This window comes from Leuciscus leuciscus, assembly GCF_965113295.1.
Source record: "Leuciscus leuciscus genome assembly, chromosome: 18".
Classification (NCBI taxonomy): domain Eukaryota; kingdom Metazoa; phylum Chordata; class Actinopteri; order Cypriniformes; family Leuciscidae; genus Leuciscus; species Leuciscus leuciscus.
Window position 1 is genome coordinate 23,333,251 of NC_138742.1, and position 18,500 is coordinate 23,351,750.

Sequence of the window (18,500 nt, forward strand, 5' to 3'; positions counted from 1 at the left end):
TCCATCTAATAATATTTAGTTGTAAATAAAGCAAAGATTATTAGAGTACATTTTACAAGAAAATGCCATTTCAGTTTGTCTGTTTTAAGTTTACTTTTAATGTGTTACTTGTCATTTCTTTGTAATTGTGAAATTTACTTGCAATTTCTGAATGAAAAGTTGTTTTTTTACAACAATTTGTCCATCCATCCATCCATCCATCCATCCATGAAACATTTCTTATTATGCTACATTGGGGTTTATTACTGGTGTGATAATTTTTTTCAGTGAATCTGTCTGCATGTCTCTATCACATCTTTTTATGTTTGAGTCATTTGAATAATTTACTCAACCAAATTGTTAAAAAACACAGATTCACTCAGGAACGGAACACTGTGTGTTGCATTGGTTCCGCTGTTGCTTTATTTTGAGCCAAACATACAGTAAATTACTCAATATTAACGTTTTGTTTATTGAACTCGTATAAAAGCAATATCACACAATCGTTTCCTTCTTGATACTACAATAACTTTTGCTGTTATTGCTAGTTGTAAGGTGCAGTTTTCAATGTAATGTTCACATTGTGGTGTACACCTTAAATGCAAAGTGTAGGATTTCATATAAAGTCCACTGTGTACACTTTGCTTGCTTTGTGTGGACAGTTTACAGTCTGGGATCATGTGTTGTTGCATTATATATGTTCAGCTGTACCGAGACATACTGTAAGTGAGTGTGTTCTTCACTTTGTTTGTACTTTCTACATGCATGCCATATGGTGTTAGAAAGCATTAAGCACAACAGGTGGGTCAGACAGACCACAAAATGACACAAAGCACTTAAAAAATCATTATACTGCACTCGTTAGACATCAAATTAAACATAAAACATCAAATAACTGTATATGATTGTGACTTTTCAACACATGCTGTGTTAAACTAACAAACAATAGTTTTGTCTCAGCATGATGCAATCTCCGTGCGCCTGCCGACCCTATAAGACTGCATTAGGAGTTAAGACAATAGGATTGAATCCATTATACAAAGAGGATTTTCACTGTTGACAAACTGGATACTGTCACAAATCAAAGCAGTTTCCTACTTGACTACTCATATAACCACTATTTCCTGTTTACAAATGATTATAGGACAATAAAATGATTCCAAGGTTTGTATTCAGTCAAATATCTCAGTGTCAAAGTCTCCTCAGACTTGTGTTTTCATATCAATGCTGTTCTGATGCGTTGAGTTGTGTAGGCAGGAATTCCAGCACTTCCCGGACCATTCTTTAATGGTTTGTGAATAGCTCGGCGGATCAGGCTTTATTTGAATCTTTGTCAAAGGTTTAGAAAGCCTTGTATCCCGGTGAGAGGCTTTGCCGACATATGTCTCTTCACTGAATCCCCTTTAGTGCTTTACTGGAGTGCTGGGGCATGTTTTTGGACTCTCTCTCTCTCTCTCTCTCTCTCTATCTCTCTCTCTCTCTCTGTGTGTGTGTGTCGGAATTTGAGGAGCATGCTGAGAGTTTGGATGCTCAGTTTAATACTATCACTGCTACCTCTGGGAATTACTGTCTTGACTGCATGTGTGTGAGTGTGACTAAGTAAGTACAGAGTTTCCATGTTCTGTTTAGTTGGCTGTTTGTTTAATGGATTAAAGTGTGCAGTTGTGTGACAGTGAAGCAAATGAGAAAGGTGTAACCGTAAGCCTCAGCAGTTTTCTCTGATGTTAGTCATGGATATCTTTCTCTATATCCAGCCTCCGGGATTAATGGATGAAGTATCCAGTCATGTGCTTCAGCGAGTTTGTCTTACTCAGGCTTGTTGTTTGATTAACTCTCTGCACTTGTTTTTAATTTGTTCATTCGAAATATCTGCAAATAATTACAGTATGATTTGATGTGGATGTATTCGGTTCAGTTAGAGGTGCTGTTGCAGATGAGCTTTCTGAATTAACGCTTGCGGTGGTTTATTGGTGTTATGGGAGTGAATGGGGTCAGAAGTTTACTCCATGTTGTCTTAAGAAGCATCAGGCACTTGTCAGGGTCTGTAGAGGTCACCAGCCTACATATCTTTAAGCTAGAGATTTGCAGGTCAAAAGTTTGCTATTGACAAGCTACAACTTTGGAATACAACAGAGCTAAAAAAAAAAATGCTTTCCCCCTGCTTGTCCTTACTTGAGTATGTTAAAATAGATTTATTTTTATTAAGATTGATATGTTAAAAAAAAAAAAAAAAAAAAAACATAATAAAATAAGAAGAAATGTAAACCTATACTTGCAGATGCAAATACTTTTTAGATACATTTACTACTTGATTTTTGGAACAATCATGTTTTTTGTTTTTTTTTGCTTTGCTTTTAGTGTCATTTTAATAATTTCAGAAATGAGTCACCAGTGTAATTGAAGCAGTCAACAAATTCCCTTCTCGGTACAGGCTTTATGAAAATATATGGGATTTCAGGGTTTATGGCTCATTATAGCAGCCTAAATTTGAAACATTTAAAACATTTTTAAACCAGATCACTAAATTAATATTTTAACATCATAACATAATATTTAACTTTTCTATCTCAGGGCAGGGCATCGCTGTTGTCAGTGCAAATAGTGTACGGATTCCTTGAGTCTGTCTTGGTGTTTTGAGTTGCTCTTCATGTCACAGGGGAAGACCTTCAAATTATGAGCCGGGGGCAAAAGTAAGAGAATCTATCACCTCTGGCCACTACTGGATGAGGAGAGTTAATCTGGGTTGATGCTGGTAATTTGTGGAGGCGGCTTGACTCTGTGCATCTTGTGAGTGTGAATGATTATGTGTGGAATGAGCCTGTGGCGCGAGCGTGCTTACGGTTCATCAGCCTTCACAGAGGCGTGAAGGCAAACAACGAACACGAGTCAGCGAAATCAACAACGTGAAATTCTTTTCTCAGCTGATGTCTTCCATTCGAGCCTTGCAACCTTGTGTTTTGACATTGCACATGCTGAAAAGTTCACATTTTCTGAATATGCTACTGAAGCTAAAACGTTATTTCATTTTAAACCCTTTATACAATTTTCAAGAGAATTTTATATTTAATGACTCTGACAATGTCATAGTGTAAACCAGTAAAAAGTAATAACTTTTTTTTAATACACGTGACCAGGGCCTAAAAGTAACTTTTTGCCACACCTGCCAATGGATTTTGCCAATAATATTTTTTACCAGTCATGAAACATTAATCTTTATTAAAGTTACAAAAATTATTCAGTCAAAAAAAACACAGACAGCAGCAGGAATAATAGCTACTGTCCCTTTAAGACCTATATGGATCCAATATACTGATACACATGTCCCTTTCTCAACTGTTTACGTTCACTTAAGACATAACTGACTATGTTTACGAGGATACTTGCTAAGATGGGCATTGTTACATAATTGTATCTGAATATGTCTGTTCAAGTGCAAAAAGATGTGAAGGAGAGCTCAATTCAGTATTTGCACGCTGTCTGAGAAACACATTGAGTTCCCTTTGGTGTCTTCTTGTGCTTTCGTGACAATGCAGCACTGGCCAGTCATCTGTCCAGAATGTCTTTCATGTTTGGTTTGATCATGTTCTCACATCATTGCATTGTTAGAATTCATAGGAATGTTACCGTGATTGACACTGTTTCATACTCGCATACTTTTACTTGCTTGGTGCTTGGCGAGTGTTAATTTTAGGCCCTGCATGTGAGTGTATTGGGGTTTGCAATATTGACAAAAAAAGATATGTCAATGCTCTGCGAATTTGACAATAACGATAATACGTCACAATTTTGGTGGTTGAATATGATTTCACTTTTCTAGCTTTAGTTAGTGTGTAATGTTGCTGTTTGAGCATAAACAACATCTGCAAAGTTACAACGCTCAAAGTTCAAAGCAAAGGGAGATATTTTCTTTTAAAGAAATTGCTTTTTAAGGACTGCAACAAACGGCTGGTGGGACTATACGACATTCCTTCAGGGTTAGTGACATCACCAACCCTAAAATTTACATAAACCCCGCCCCCGGGAAAGAGATTTATAGATTATCAAGACAGAATATGCTAATCAATGAATAGAAGATAACTACACATAAGCTACATAAATTCACCAATTAACCATTCAGAAATGTTGTCTACATGTTATCACTTCTTCTTGAGTCCCTCCATCTTTCTGACTTCATTTTGAACATAAAAGGCTAAAAGTTTTCAAAATTTTCAAATTTTGCCGGGAGCAGCAGCTCATTTGCATTTAAAGGGACAGACACAAATACGGTGCCGCCTTTTGCTCACCCTCAAGAAGTGACGACTTTAACATGCTATATAAAAATATCTGTGGGGTATTTTGAGCTAAAACTTCACATACACACTTTGGGGACTTATTTTACATCTTGTGAAAAGGGCCTTATACCACCCTTTAATGCAGCTCAGTGGTGTTATGAATGCATTAGCACTACAATAATAATCGCATAAAATGCTATGAGAATAATGTTTAAAAACATTTTTTTGAATATTGAAATATGAAATGATTTAAAAAATGAAATGACACTTTAAATATGAAATTAAAATGTCCAATGGACCTTTTTCACAGACTATGATGATGCATTTTTATCAGTTATCAGCATCACAAATCTAGCAAAGTTTTTTGTATTTTCATTGTAAAAAAGTAATACACATTAATAACTATATATTGTGTTATATTACCTTGTCAGTGAATGACAAAAAAACTAATTAATGCTGCTGCGAGGGTGTTTCTAATACAACGGCTGAGGGGGTGACGGCAAAACATCTTTCTCTACTGACCAGCTTAATAAATCTTTTAATATAAAATATTTTTTCAATTCTTTTGAAAAGTCCTAGAAAAACCTATTTATTTATTGCTATTGGAGCAAATGGAAATACAAAAATTATATTTGCTGTCATCTCCTGTTCACCGGAAATGTAAAAAGGGTCTGTGGCCGCAAGCCACTGTTTTGAGTGCGTCAGTCATTGAGTCATTTATCTGATTCATTCAGGAACGAAACAAGTGACTGTCTGCACCGCATGACATTTTACAACCTGAACTAACCTCAACTAACCTCATCTTGCCATTAAAAGGTCAAAGTCTGTCATATATTAGGAGACTTATTAACCCTGACACCCTGCACATGACTTTATTGGTCACACCACATGATTTTGAGGAGAGTTATTTAAAAAAATATTATTGACAGTGAAGCAGTTTTGTTAAAATATTTTTTTTTTTTTTTTTTTTTTTTTTGAAAAATTATAAAATATAATGTTTCAAAATATTTCATTCTTTTAATGGGTCATTTTCTTCATTAATTAAGATATCATGTTGTGTCAGCCTGGCATTTTTGACTTTATGCCCCCCCAAAAAATCATAATTGGTTTTAATACAGAAATTAAAAACATGCTCAGCATAGAATATGTATATTTAAATCATTGTATTCATGAATTGCATGTTTAATGTATTTTTAATTATTTTACTACATAGGACCAAAAATCACATCGTTGACCTAGTTCCTGGATTTAAATGCAGGCTTTGTTGATGATTTGAATCAATATAATCTCGCTTTTGAGGTGATAAAAAAAAGAAGAAAAAAAGAATCTTGCATGCTATTTATCCAAAATATTTTAAAACACTTTAGACTACTGGTTCAAAGCGAACAGCTCCTCAAATCTCCTCTCACTTTCGCTGTAGAAGAATTTATTACAATTTGTTCTCTGTTCTGACTCTTGTAATCTTTTATGTCTCTTTAGATCTTTTCCTTGGAGGAGTCAGTGAAGAGCTCTTGCTAAAAGAACAACTTCCCAAGAGTGTTTTCAGCGTTTCCTTCACCTTTGTCCATATTTGCTGGCCGGGATGAAGGGGCTCAGGAGCCTTAGTGTCAGGCTCCTGTCGGCCTTCTTCTCCACTACCTTTGGTCTTTATTTCCCTCCTCAAGGTAAGTACCAGGACAGTCAAATTGCTTTCGTACGTTTGTTCTTATCAGTGCAACAGTTCAACTTGAGGCTATGGTCATTATTCAACACCATTACATGTTATTATCTAGTAAACTCTTCCAGAAAGAAGGTTGCTTTTAGCATAAATGAGCATCTCAACAGCTCTTTATCCTGTGACCTGTTTCCTGTAGTGGAGCAGCTGCCGACCATCACTGCTCAGACCTCGGGCTCTCTCATTGCCTTGCCATATGATGAGATCATCCTGTTCAAGTGTGAAGCCAAAGGCAACCCAAGACCTACGTGAGTGAGATGTCCTGCTTTTAATGGGTTGATTCCCCCGAAAATGGAAATGATGTCAATTGCTCACCCTCATGTTGTTCCAAAACCACTTCCATTCAGCTACGAAACACAAATGACATCAGATTTCTGTCCATCCATTGAAAGTCTGTTCACCCAAAACTCTGTTGCATCAAAATGTTCATAAAGAGATGTTAAAATAAATCCATATGGTTCTAGCAGAAGCTCAAACGTGCTGATGTGACACGCGAGAATGAACCTCATTGGTTCTTCTGCGTTTGGTGAAACATGCTTAAGTTTCCATTTACCAAATGAGTGCACTCTATGCTCATCAATGTTTATATGTTAATAAAAGCCTAAAACGACATGAATGACATGAGAGTGAGTAAATGATGACATCATTTTCATTTTTGGGTGAACAATCCCTTTAAGGATGTCTGTGCAGACAGCTAAACTGGAGAAATATCCAAATAAAATGCAAACTTAACCATTTCTTTGTGCAAAATGTGAAAATGTAAGGTGAAAATTAGGTGTTTTTCTGTCACTGTAAATATTCCTTTTTTGTCATTAATTCTATGTATTTGATTCTCTTCAACAAATATAGGGAAACTTATTTAAACAGAAAGGAGGTAAACAGAAAAAAAGGGTTGAAACAGGAAACTTGTTAAGCTTGTTTAACTTAAATGACAGTAATTAGAACTATACTAAGAGCTTTTCTTTCATTTTGATGAAACAATCTACTTTTTTTTGTCCATGTCTAATAGGTGGAAAGAAAGTATTACTGTTGCTGAAAGTGTCCTGTTGTGTGATTTTAAACGAACAGGTACCGCTGGACAAAAGATGGCATGGATTTCGACCCGCATAAAGACCCTCGGCTCATCAAAGAAGAAAGTAGTGGGACTTTTGTGATACCGAACAATAAAGATAAAGTGAAATACCAGGGAAAGTACAGATGTTATGCCTCAAACAAGCTCGGAACTGCAATATCAGAAGAAGCAGAATTTATTGTGCCTAGTAAGTCACTGCGCATAAACATCCCATCTCACATTATCTTAGCTGCTAATCATGAAATTAATAGTAGAATTCCAGAAATTCTAGTATATAGAAATTCCTTGGATCTGTTCCAGGAAATTTGCATTTTCCATGTGTCCCCTTGGGCATATCAAGCATGATGTTGCTCAACTTGTTTTTAATCTTGATCAATAGTTTCAGTAGGCTGCCTGTCTTACATTTTGGTAAGTAAGTGACTGCTAAGAATTTAAATGCAGTTTTTGTTTTTGTTTTTGTGCTTGATCACAGTGGTACCCAAGTTTCCCAAACAGAAGACAGAGCCAGTGGTGGTCACAGAGGGCGAATCAGCGGTTTTGGAGTGTAACCCGCCACAAGGGATTCCCCCATGGCAGCTGTATTGGATGACCAAAGGTAATTCAAGATACTTTAAAGAAACAGTTTCCTGCACATCAAGTTAGTCAAACTGAGGAATCCAAGGGGATATTTTTTATGCACTTTACTGTGAATTTCTTGTTAGTTTCAGTATTACTTCTTCAAATCTCATCAGCTGTTACAGCAAACGTTATTGTTTCTGATATGTCAATCAACTCCTTGGCCACAGAATAAACAGATGCAGTCAACCAACTGTAGCCATAACTAGTATTTTTTCTGGCGCCAGACTGGAGTTCACAAACGCCTGCACTAATAATAGGCTTTTGATGGTAAACATGTTGCAAATGGTGAAGAATGCTGTTGATTAATACTTACTGGAAGCATGAGGATATGTATGTGACATTTGAAGGATTTCATCATTTCAGTCAAACCAGTAAAAGAGTAGATTAGTCAATCTCAACTGGTCGCAACTGAACGCAGGACAGAATTATCATAAAATGTCATTAATAAACAAACTTTTAAAGTAAAGTAAAAAAAAGTAAGCAATAAGGTACTCGAGGCTAGTGATACATATCGTGAATAAGTCACGGCTGAAGGGCGTTGTTAGGCGTGCGAAGCCGAGAAATTATTCACGATATATATCACTAGCCTCGAGTGCCTTATTGCTTTTATAAAACGGTTACCACACAATACAAATATTACAGCCAAACAATATGCATCAATGCAACTTTGTGTGAGTGTGAGTGTGTGTATACATTTGCCATTTTTTTAAGCATGAACCTCTCTAACTTTCATTCAATTTCTCTGAAGGAAACTTATTGTGTGTTTGCTTCTCAAGTAAATTGAACATGTTTAAGGATGTATAGATATGTATACTAAAAAACAAGCACAAAAATGTTTTCGCTGTGTTATTACTGTACATGTCTTCACTTCTTGAGCTGACGAGGTGTCTTAATCACGTTGAGCCTCCTACAGTTGATAGAATATCTGAGCATTCAAAGCTCTACCCATGATGCCTGTTATCTGCTGTGCAGTCTGTCAGATGGGACTATTTCTGGGCGGTTTGGATGGTTGCCCTCTCAGATGTCCTGTTGCTCATGTTAATCTAACAATCCTCTCTGTATTGTTCTCAGATCTTCGGCACATTGAGCAGAATGAGAGGGTGTCCATGGGCCTCAATGGGAATCTGTACTTCTCAAATACACTGCTGTCTGACAGCCATGATGACTACTGCTGTTTTGCCTCCTTTTCCAGGATACGCACAATTGTTCAGAAACCCCGCATGGTCCTGAAGGTCAAGCCAAGTACGTGCCAAGAATCTCCGTAGGGAGTAAAAGTAGCATGATATGGTTTAAAGAAAACTAAATCGAAATTAGTTTTATGCTATTGTGTGTATGCACTATGGGGGCGGTATAATTTTTTTTATGTCTTTGAAAGAAATCTCTTGTGCTCACCATGAAAGGCTGCATTTACTTGATCAAAAATACAGTAAAAACAGTAATATTGTTTTATATTAGAATATATTTTATTCTGTGATCGAAAATGAATTTTCAGTATCATTACTCCAATCTTCAGTGTCACATAATCCTTCAGAAATCAATCTAATTTGATGCTCAAGAAACATTTCTTATTATTATCAATGAAATCTGATTGATATTTTAGTGGAAACAATGATATATATTTTTTCAGGATTCATTCATGAATAGAAAGTTCAAAAGAACAGCATTTGCTTGAAATCTTTTGTAACATTTTAAATATTTACTGTCACCGTTGATCAATTTAAAGCATTATTTTCTTTAAAAAAAAAAGTCATATAGTGAACAAATGATTTTAGGGATGAGCAAAAAAACATTTCGTAATCAACTAATCAATCTTTGGAAAGACCTGCTATGCTGGTTTTGGGTCTTGTTGATTGACGCAGGACACATTCTTGCTTTCATGAACAGCTGGCCGAAGCACAAAAGGAAGTGGCAGGGTTTTTGAGAAGTGTTTTTAAAACTATATGTAGTTTGGCACGTCGTCATGAAAATGCAATGAAAATACTGTGAGATGCACAACAACGGCTAAACAAACTAGGCTACGCATAGATTAACAATTATATTTTTAAATTGACTCTCAGTAATTGTCTCTCAGGGCGTATTCACACTTGGCTCATTTTGAGCATTTGTTTCGAAACCTCCCTTAGTTCGGTTCGTTTATGCATTAATGATCACAGCCATCGCGCTCAGATCCGCAACAAAACATTCGCTCCGAGATCGCATGAACGAGTGTATATATCAATATAATTGATCAGTCAGAGCGGCAATGACGGCTACATTCGTATAAGTGTTTGTGTGTCTCAACCTCTTTTTTTACAGTCTATGGTCTCAACCGAACCATGAAGAAACTGCAACATTATAACAAATTAAGTCAAACGATCTACGGGTCTGAAAACGCCCTGAATTTATTGATGATGGTCGTAGACTAGTTCCAAAAGCAATGCTCATTTGGCTGTGTGATTCTTTAAAGTGAATGCAATTTATAGATGCACTTGGTTTTTAGTGTATTGTCAGCATGCTGTTTTTTAGCATGCTAATATAACAGTAATTATTGGATAAACTTGCATCTCCATTTTAACCCCCATTAATATCCACTGAGAAATAAAGACGTTAATGCAGTATGTTTAGCACAGCTACAAATATTAACACTAAAAAAGTCTAAACCTAATTATTCTCATCAGTAGTTGGACAAGCACTCAGACTCATCCTTACTACTTTGTATTTGCGTGCACCCATGTGTTTCTTTGGGCTCTTGTACTGTTCGCTACCATTTGAATGTGCTGAAAATGCAAACATTTTTCATTTTTTTCATAGTAAATTCAAGCCAAGGGGATGATGGCATCATGAGTGGTAAGTCACAAATAAGAAAGTCGAATATTTTGTAAAATGTGCTGTGTATCAAATATGCAAAAACGTTCATTTATCTTTTTTTAGGGCTTTTCTTTGTGCTGCAAGAAGTTTAGGGATAAGGCTTCAGCACTTGCTTGTTTGTCAGCTATTTCTATAGTTCAGACTGTGTGTTCTAGAGTTTTCTTCAGTTTGAGATATGCACTTTTCAAAGAATATCTAACTGTCGCTTTGCAAAAAATAATGGCATGTCTGAGAATATATCTTGCATCATGTTTATTTTTCTTACCTCTTTGGCCCATTTTTCTTATTCAGACTTAAAGGTAGGTTTCTTTTTCATGTCCATGTCAAGGCTATTTACCATAATTTGTCCCCATTCAGTTCAGGAGAGGAAGCCGAACATTTTGGTGCCCTCCAGTCATTCAACGACATACCTAAAAAAAGGAGAAGAGCTGGAGCTGGAGTGTATCGCAGAAGGACTGTGAGTTTCCTTCTCTATGGCCACTTAGTGCTTACAAACACACCACAGCAGCAAAGCACTTCCACTGACAGAGAGAGTGACAGCAATTTATTTTGGACTTTTCTCAGGCCTACACCGAAGGTAGAATGGATATGGGATAATTTACCGAAGCGCTCACATATCAAAAACTTTGGAAAGGTTCTGACTGTACCAAATGTCACAGAACTGGATGAAGGGAAATACATGTGCAAAGCCAAGAATGATCTTGGTGAAGCTGTGCATCATTTCTACGTTGTTGTGGAAGGTATGTTAACATTTACAAGGTCTTAAGCCTGAATTTTATTCAGGTATTTGATGCTTTTTCTAGTCAGTAAATCTGTTTGACAAAAATAAATATTCTAGAAAATTTGAAAATGCCTGAGAATTTTAAAATTGTGATTTCCAGTAGCTAGAAATTGCTCTGGTTCACTGCAAAATAAAAATAAAAAATAAAAAAATAAAAAAATTAAGTACAATCAACTTGGATGTTTAAGTCATTTCAACTTAAATGACATTCAACTGACTTAAATGAGTAAATGCAATGTAAAAACATATGTTGTGTTGTCACAACTTATTGATCATATAAATTAATATAATATAAATTAATTAATATAATATACATTTTTACAGTGTATACAATTATTTTAAATATCATTATCCAGTAATCACAAAAAACTAAAGAGATATAAATATAAATATATATTTAAATAGTCTGTTTAAATATATGCAGTTTATATGAAATCTGTTTATACTTTTTTATAATATAAAATTTTTATAGTATGTTATTATTTTATATTTATTTTAGTTCTTTATCAATCATAAAACCAATTTATTTAATGCAGTAACACACACACACACACACACACACACACACACACACACACACACACACACACACACACACACACACACACACACACACACACACACACACACACACACACACACACACACACACACACACACACACACACACACACACACACACACACACACACACACACACACACAATCTGAATGAAAACCAAACTGCAGGTTGATCACATAAGATCATCAACACTAAAGAAAATTGTGAAATCATGTCCCTTCCAAACACAGGGGGGCAGTATTGCTCTAAGTAGGAAGTTGTTTTAATCCGTATTCATATGTTGTGTGTCTCAGAGCCGCCCAGCTGGCAGGAGGAGCCAGTTAAGAGTCAGTTAGCAGAGATTGGATCTGACATCCACATCAAGTGTTCTGCTACGGGAAAACCACAACCCACAATCACCTGGAAGAGAAACGGCCAGGCCCTTGATGGTGTGTTAAACCCCCTCCTCCCCCACCCCCATCATGCCCATTTGACTGAATTTGTCGGCTCAAAGCCACTGACAAATGCAGTGCAATTACTGGCTGTGTGAACAGTCTGTCGTTCCTTTTTTCTTCTTCATCGTGTAGACTAAACACCAGTGAAAATGTGGCCGCTTCTGTATTTATGCACAATTTACATGCTCTTGTAAAATGATATATCAACAGTCAATAGATCAGTACATAATATACAGCAAGTCAACGATGTATCTTCCAAATATATACCAATATATACGATTATTATTGCTATAATGATATGAAATAGTTCCACTTTATCACAATCAAATAAACTTAAGTATAACTTTAGTTGGACCTCAGCACTATTTCTGGATAACTAAACTAGTTGTTCCAGTTTAGCAGACTTTAAGTATACCAATTTAGTATACCAAAAGTACAATTGCAGGGTATTTATATTAAGTACATAAATATGTAAATGTATTTGTATACTTAGCATACAATAAATGTATTTCAAATACATTTTGATATATTTATGTTTCACTAGGGAAGACATTTATAATGATACAAACCCTATCTATTACAGATAAATGCTGTAAAGAATCCTGACATTTTTTTTATTACGGTTAACACAAAAATATTAACTTTTTTCAACATTGATAATAATCAGAAATGTTTGAGCAGCATAATGATTTCTGTAGGATCACGTGACACCGTAGACACTGAAAATTCAGCTTTGCCATCTCAGGAATAAATTACATTTTAAAATGTATTAAAATGAAAAATATATATTTTAAATTGTAGTAACATTCCATAATATTAGAGTATTTTTGTTCAAGAAAATGGAGCCTTGCTGAGCAAAATATGCGTCTTTCAAAAAGATGAAAACATCGTACAATCTCCAAACTTTTGAATGGTAGAGTGCCAATTGAAGTTTGTTTCCCCCCAGGTTTCTCTTCTACCAGTCACAAAGTGCTTGATGACAGAATAATCATACTCAGAGCGGAGGAGAGAGACACTGCAGTGTACCAGTGTGAAGCCTCCAACAAACATGGGACCATACTTGCCAATGCGAACGTGCTTGTCATGAGTGAGTGTACACTTAACTGTAACTGTAAACAATGAAAATCGTATTGCTGTGTTTAGAATGCAATAATAGGTCAGGTACAACCCACATCATTTACATGTATCAATTAATCATAGCGCGAGAAGAAAAGATTGTGGTCCTCATTGAAGTTTTCTGGGCTTTGATTATGATATGATTCTCTTGCTGACAAGTTAAGGCCTTAAGGGTTTCAGCAGCTGTTCATTCGTAATTGACGTAGAAGACAAACATAAAATGTGTGCATGAGTGTGTAGGAAGTACTTCGCTCTCTGTTTTCAGTTTGTAGCTCTGGCAGAAGAAGCCAGCACTTTTATATGCTAATACATTTTTTTACAGTTTAATTTGAGGAGTGTGCCTCGGTTTGGTGTTCCACGGCCACACTGGCTGTTTGATGTTTGTCTGTGTGAACTTTTGACTAATGGTCTGGCTTTCTCTCAGATCACCCTCCTTTGATTCTGACACGGAATGATCTGGAGTACGCAACCATGTTAGGCAAGAGTGTGATTATGGACTGCAGAGTCTTTAGCTCACCACCTGCCACCCTTAACTGGTGAGTTTGGGATCAAGTGTTGTGATTCTAACACTGTGTCCTAACATGATGAGCCACAAATGAATCGTCTCTTTTCTGTTCTTTGAAGTGTTTGTCCTAACCAACTGTGACGAGTGGTGCTACATTTTGTTTGTCTCTTGGTTTATATATCTGTAATGAGGAGCACACTGAAATCTCGTTGAACTCGTTGAATCTCGTTGAAAGTACAGTATGTTTATTAAACATCAAACTTGGACGAGGAGAGACTGATTGTGGAAGTATCAGATATTATAGGACAAATTCATCAAATTGCATAATATGTATTATATATAAATATGTATTTCTAGTTTTTACGCAGAGAGAGAGAGAGCTGCTCTGATTTGTGGCTGTTTTGTGATTGATTGTTGCGCTATTTTTATGTTTAGTGAAGACAAAAAAAGTTTATTGTCACTGCATAGTTACAGGAATCTTTTCACTGAACATAAAAACTTTTTTTATTTTACGTTACAGCTGGTTAGTACATGTGTACGAGTGTTAATGAAGACATATCATTATGATAACACATATAATCAAAACATTTTTGGGCCTATATTTAATATTTATGTATTTTAATTGCATAGAAATTCAACCCATTTGGGATATGTCACAGTTTTAACAATCTTATACAGGGTTCCTAATCATTTTCCATTTCAAAATTCCATACTTTTCCAGACTCAAATTGCTAAACGTCTCTGTAGATTTTCAGATCATATTTAAGAAAATATGAATGAATTTATTACTTTTGGAAGATATGATTATTTAAATCAAATAGATGCAAATATAGGGCATGGGACTTATAGAAACAGCTACCAAAAAGTAGAAGGGGCTAACATTTCCACCATTAATGATAATGATTGCCACACCCCATTCAATATACATTCTATTTTAATAAATGGAATAACTGCAAACCCTGTTGAGAAAAACTGCTTTTTAATTAGTCCTAATATTAGACATTCGTGCTGACCTAAACTGGTCTTCACATCAATCAATCAATCAATCAATCAACCAATCAATCAATCAATCAATCAATCAATCAATCAATCAATCAATCAATCAATCAATCAATCAATCAATCAATCAAGACCAAGCAAGCATTGTTGCAAGCATCAACCAGTTAATTAATCGAAATCTCTCTCTCTATATATTTATATTATTTAAAAAAATAATAAAAAACAACTTCTCAATTAACATTTTGTTAGATGCAAACAGATTTTTGCAGGGTTTTCCTCAGATTATGGGTGAATGATTGCACTGCAGACCCAATAAGGTCAAGTGAATTAAGTGAAGGAAAAAGGGACAATATATTGAGAATAGACACTGCAAGATCTATAGCCCTTTTGAAATGTCTGTTCTCTCCAGGGGATCCTCCTTTTGCACTCATATTTATGCTCTTTTCTTCTTTGAAAAGTTTCCTTTCAAAAACCTTTGGTCAATTTTGAAAGTCGTGTTAAAAAAATAAAAAAATAGGCTACATTGGATTCGGCTTTATCAACAGAGCATCTGTAGTCATTTCAGCAAAGGCCCTTCCCATGGGCCCCTATTTCAGAAGAGCTGTGAAGAGTTCAATGTTTGTTTTGTAGGAGAAGAGAAGACCCAGAGGGCTCTGTAGATGGAGAGAGATATTCTCTCCTGAAGAATGGCTCCCTGCAGATTTACAAAGTGGAGAAGGAAGATATGGGCCAGTACAAATGTTCCGCAAGCAACTCTGAGGGCATCGCCAGCATCACCACTGAACTTTTAATCAAAGGTCAGCCACCTTCCTTATAAAAAAAAAAAAAAAAAGCTCTCTGTTTGCTGGTCATTACTGAAACTAAAGGTCTGCTTTTGATAGATTCAACTAGGATCGTAGAACCTCCTCAAGACATAAAGGTCATAAGAGGATCTATGGCCGAGCTGGAGTGCCAGGTGGAGTGCGACTCTACCCTCAGAAGACAGCTGGAGATCTTGTGGATGAAGGATGGGATAAATATCCTCTCCAACTTCTCAGAAGAGTGAGTAGAATTCACTGAAGCCATTCTCCATTTAAGCAAATCCTCGTTTCAGAAAGGGTTGCGCAGTCAAAACAGGAAGGATTAGCATGAGTCATGACATTTTTGAATTGTATTTATAGTTGTATCAGTGCTGGAATCATGGATTAAGTACTTACGCTTTGTAGTCGTGTAACAGAGCGGAGCTAGATGTAATTGTATGCTTTTATCAGTAATAGAGTGCATTTATGGGGGAAATGTCTCTCTTGAAAATCAAAAGGTACTCCAGCTAATGAGCAGGAGCTTTAACCTCTTTCTACTAGGCTAGAATAGGATGCCCAGCAGGATCTTCTGTGTAAATGCAGTGTAATACTGTGCCATGTTTTGTTTTATTTGCTTCAAGACAAATTATGTTTGCATTTTTACCTCGGGTCAGCAATTAGCAGGCTGTGATTCAGATCCTCACCCCAGATTAGTTCCAACCGAACCGCAAATTATTTTTTTATTAATTAAAGAAATTGTAGACAAAAACACACAGCGAACAGAACAGAGCTGTGCATGGATTGTCATGACAACATTTAGCACCGCTCTTATTTGGCATTTCATACAGAACAAAAGCCACAGAGCCGCCTCTGAAAACCATGTCTACACCATCCTGCGACAAACTAGATCGCTTCCATTATAATCAATGGAGACGTCTAAATTATAAGTGGCTGTTTCATTTGACGGATGCCTGGTTTCTATTTCTACTTCAGCCACTTTATTTTTCCTGGTCTGCCTGAACATTTGTATTTTGTGGGAATTGATTGCTTTGAATTTTGCTTTGAGGTTTATTTGCAGACCTTTGTGTGATTCAAAGTCAATAAGTCTCTTAAAATATAAGATAATTTGACCTTTAATGATAAAAAAAGCAATAGCTCAGGTTGCAAAATGTCACGTGGTTTGAGTCCCTAAAAAATGAATGACTATTTATAACTTATATAATCATAATATTAATAAAAATATATACAGTTTACCTTGAACAAATATATTTAAATATATATATTTTTTTTTATAATAATAATTTTAAGATTCAAGGTTTAAGGAAAATATGGTAACATTTTAATTTAGGGACCAATTCTCACTTGTTCCTTATTAGCTTGCATATTACTAGCATATTTTATCTTTATTAGTACTTATAAAGCACATATTAATGCCTTATTCTGCTTGACCATTCTACATCCCCTAAACGTAACCACTACAACTAACTACTCATAAACAGTAAATATGGAGTTTATTGAGGCAAAACTGCTCCCCAAACTAAAGTGTGACGGAAAATATTTATTACTAATTTTAGAGGAATTAAATGTAAACATTTGTTGAAAATTTGTAAAAATGCTTCTGAACCATATGAAACCAACATAAACACAAAGTGTACATTTCCAAGAACTTGGCACATATTTTTAACTAGCTTTTTACAAGATTTTTCTTTATCTTGGACACACTTATATGGCAACCATTTTTGACATATAAAATTATTGTTTCATGCCTTTTGTTTTACCATTGACTATTGCTGCCAACATAGAAATATGCAATAAATATTCCTGGAATGTACATTGCTTATTTCATTTCATAGCCATACAAGATATTGGCTCCTGAAACAATGTAAGATTCATTGTAAAGGAAATTCAGAGACTTGGAACTACTACATTAATGAAATAATTGTGAGCCTGATGTCTCATTTATGAATTCATAAATTGAGAAATTTTAATTACAGCTAAAACTATTATTTTATATTAATATTATTTTGAATACATTGTGAACCTATTTTGGGTTATTTGCAGATATTTCACAGATGATGGAATTCTCCAGATTGTCAATGTGAGCAACAGTGATCAAGGGAAATACACCTGCATTGCTCGAACATCACTGGACCAGGATACAGCTTCTGCATACATAACTGTGTTAGGTACGATTGAAGGACCTTTTGAGACTAGACTGAATGATGGCTAGATTGTGTTGATATGTTTATATATTACATATTCACTATATAATGCTATATATAATATATATATATTATTACCACAATAATAGACCTGCTTGGGAAAATGATATTCAAATAGTGGTCCAGCAATCTCCACAGACAAATAAAACACAAAACATAGTGGAAAAGATGTGTTGTTTTTGTGATCATTATTGCACCAGTTATTTCTTGAAGCGATTCTGCTTCTCTTGCTAATAGTCTTCAGATATAGTTATTTTGATATGAAGCTTGTTTATAGTCTTGTGTCTGAAATGTGACATAGATGTCCCTGATCCACCGGTTCAACTGACACTCACTGATCTGAAAGACCGCAGTGTGAGGCTCACCTGGACGGCTGCAGGTGCTCATAACAGTCCCATAACAGGTAAAACTCATCTAAAAAATTGTTGCTGTGATGTCAGGGTTACAGATCAAATGCAAAACGTTTCTATTGGCGTACCCTTTCATGTGTAATGGTACACATTTTCTGTGCTTCTGAAGTAGGCTTTTGCTTTAAGCACATTTCTCTGAAGTAATTTTCATGGACGTTGCTCATACTCATACATTGCTCTACAATATTTCA

The 18,500-nt window shown here is 35.6% G+C and overlaps 1 protein-coding gene across 6 annotated transcripts in view; it reads left to right on the forward strand.

The window, feature by feature from the left end:
- chl1a (cell adhesion molecule L1-like a) overlaps positions 1-18,500 on the forward strand; it is a 65,253-nt gene that overhangs the window by 27,880 nt on the left and 18,873 nt on the right. For 4 of the 6 annotated variants that reach the window (XM_082145001.1, XM_082145000.1, XM_082144999.1 and 1 more), the window contains 15 exons: positions 5,730-5,914; positions 6,104-6,212; positions 7,033-7,223; positions 7,509-7,631; positions 8,726-8,896; positions 10,445-10,480; positions 10,859-10,958; positions 11,066-11,241; positions 12,138-12,272; positions 13,225-13,365; positions 13,819-13,930; positions 15,529-15,695; positions 15,780-15,939; positions 17,739-17,863; positions 18,201-18,302. In XM_082145001.1, the coding sequence (XP_082001127.1) occupies positions 5,833-5,914; positions 6,104-6,212; positions 7,033-7,223; positions 7,509-7,631; positions 8,726-8,896; positions 10,445-10,480; positions 10,859-10,958; positions 11,066-11,241; positions 12,138-12,272; positions 13,225-13,365; positions 13,819-13,930; positions 15,529-15,695; positions 15,780-15,939; positions 17,739-17,863; positions 18,201-18,302 (1,930 nt within the window). In that variant the 5' untranslated portion in view covers positions 5,730-5,832. Of the gene's footprint in view, positions 1-454; positions 1,579-5,524; positions 5,550-5,729; positions 5,915-6,103; positions 6,213-7,032; positions 7,224-7,508; positions 7,632-8,725; positions 8,897-10,444; positions 10,481-10,858; positions 10,959-11,065; positions 11,242-12,137; positions 12,273-13,224; positions 13,366-13,818; positions 13,931-15,528; positions 15,696-15,779; positions 15,940-17,738; positions 17,864-18,200; positions 18,303-18,500 lie in introns of those variants that run through there. The other 2 variants (XM_082145002.1, XM_082145003.1) reach the window with 2 other exon arrangements.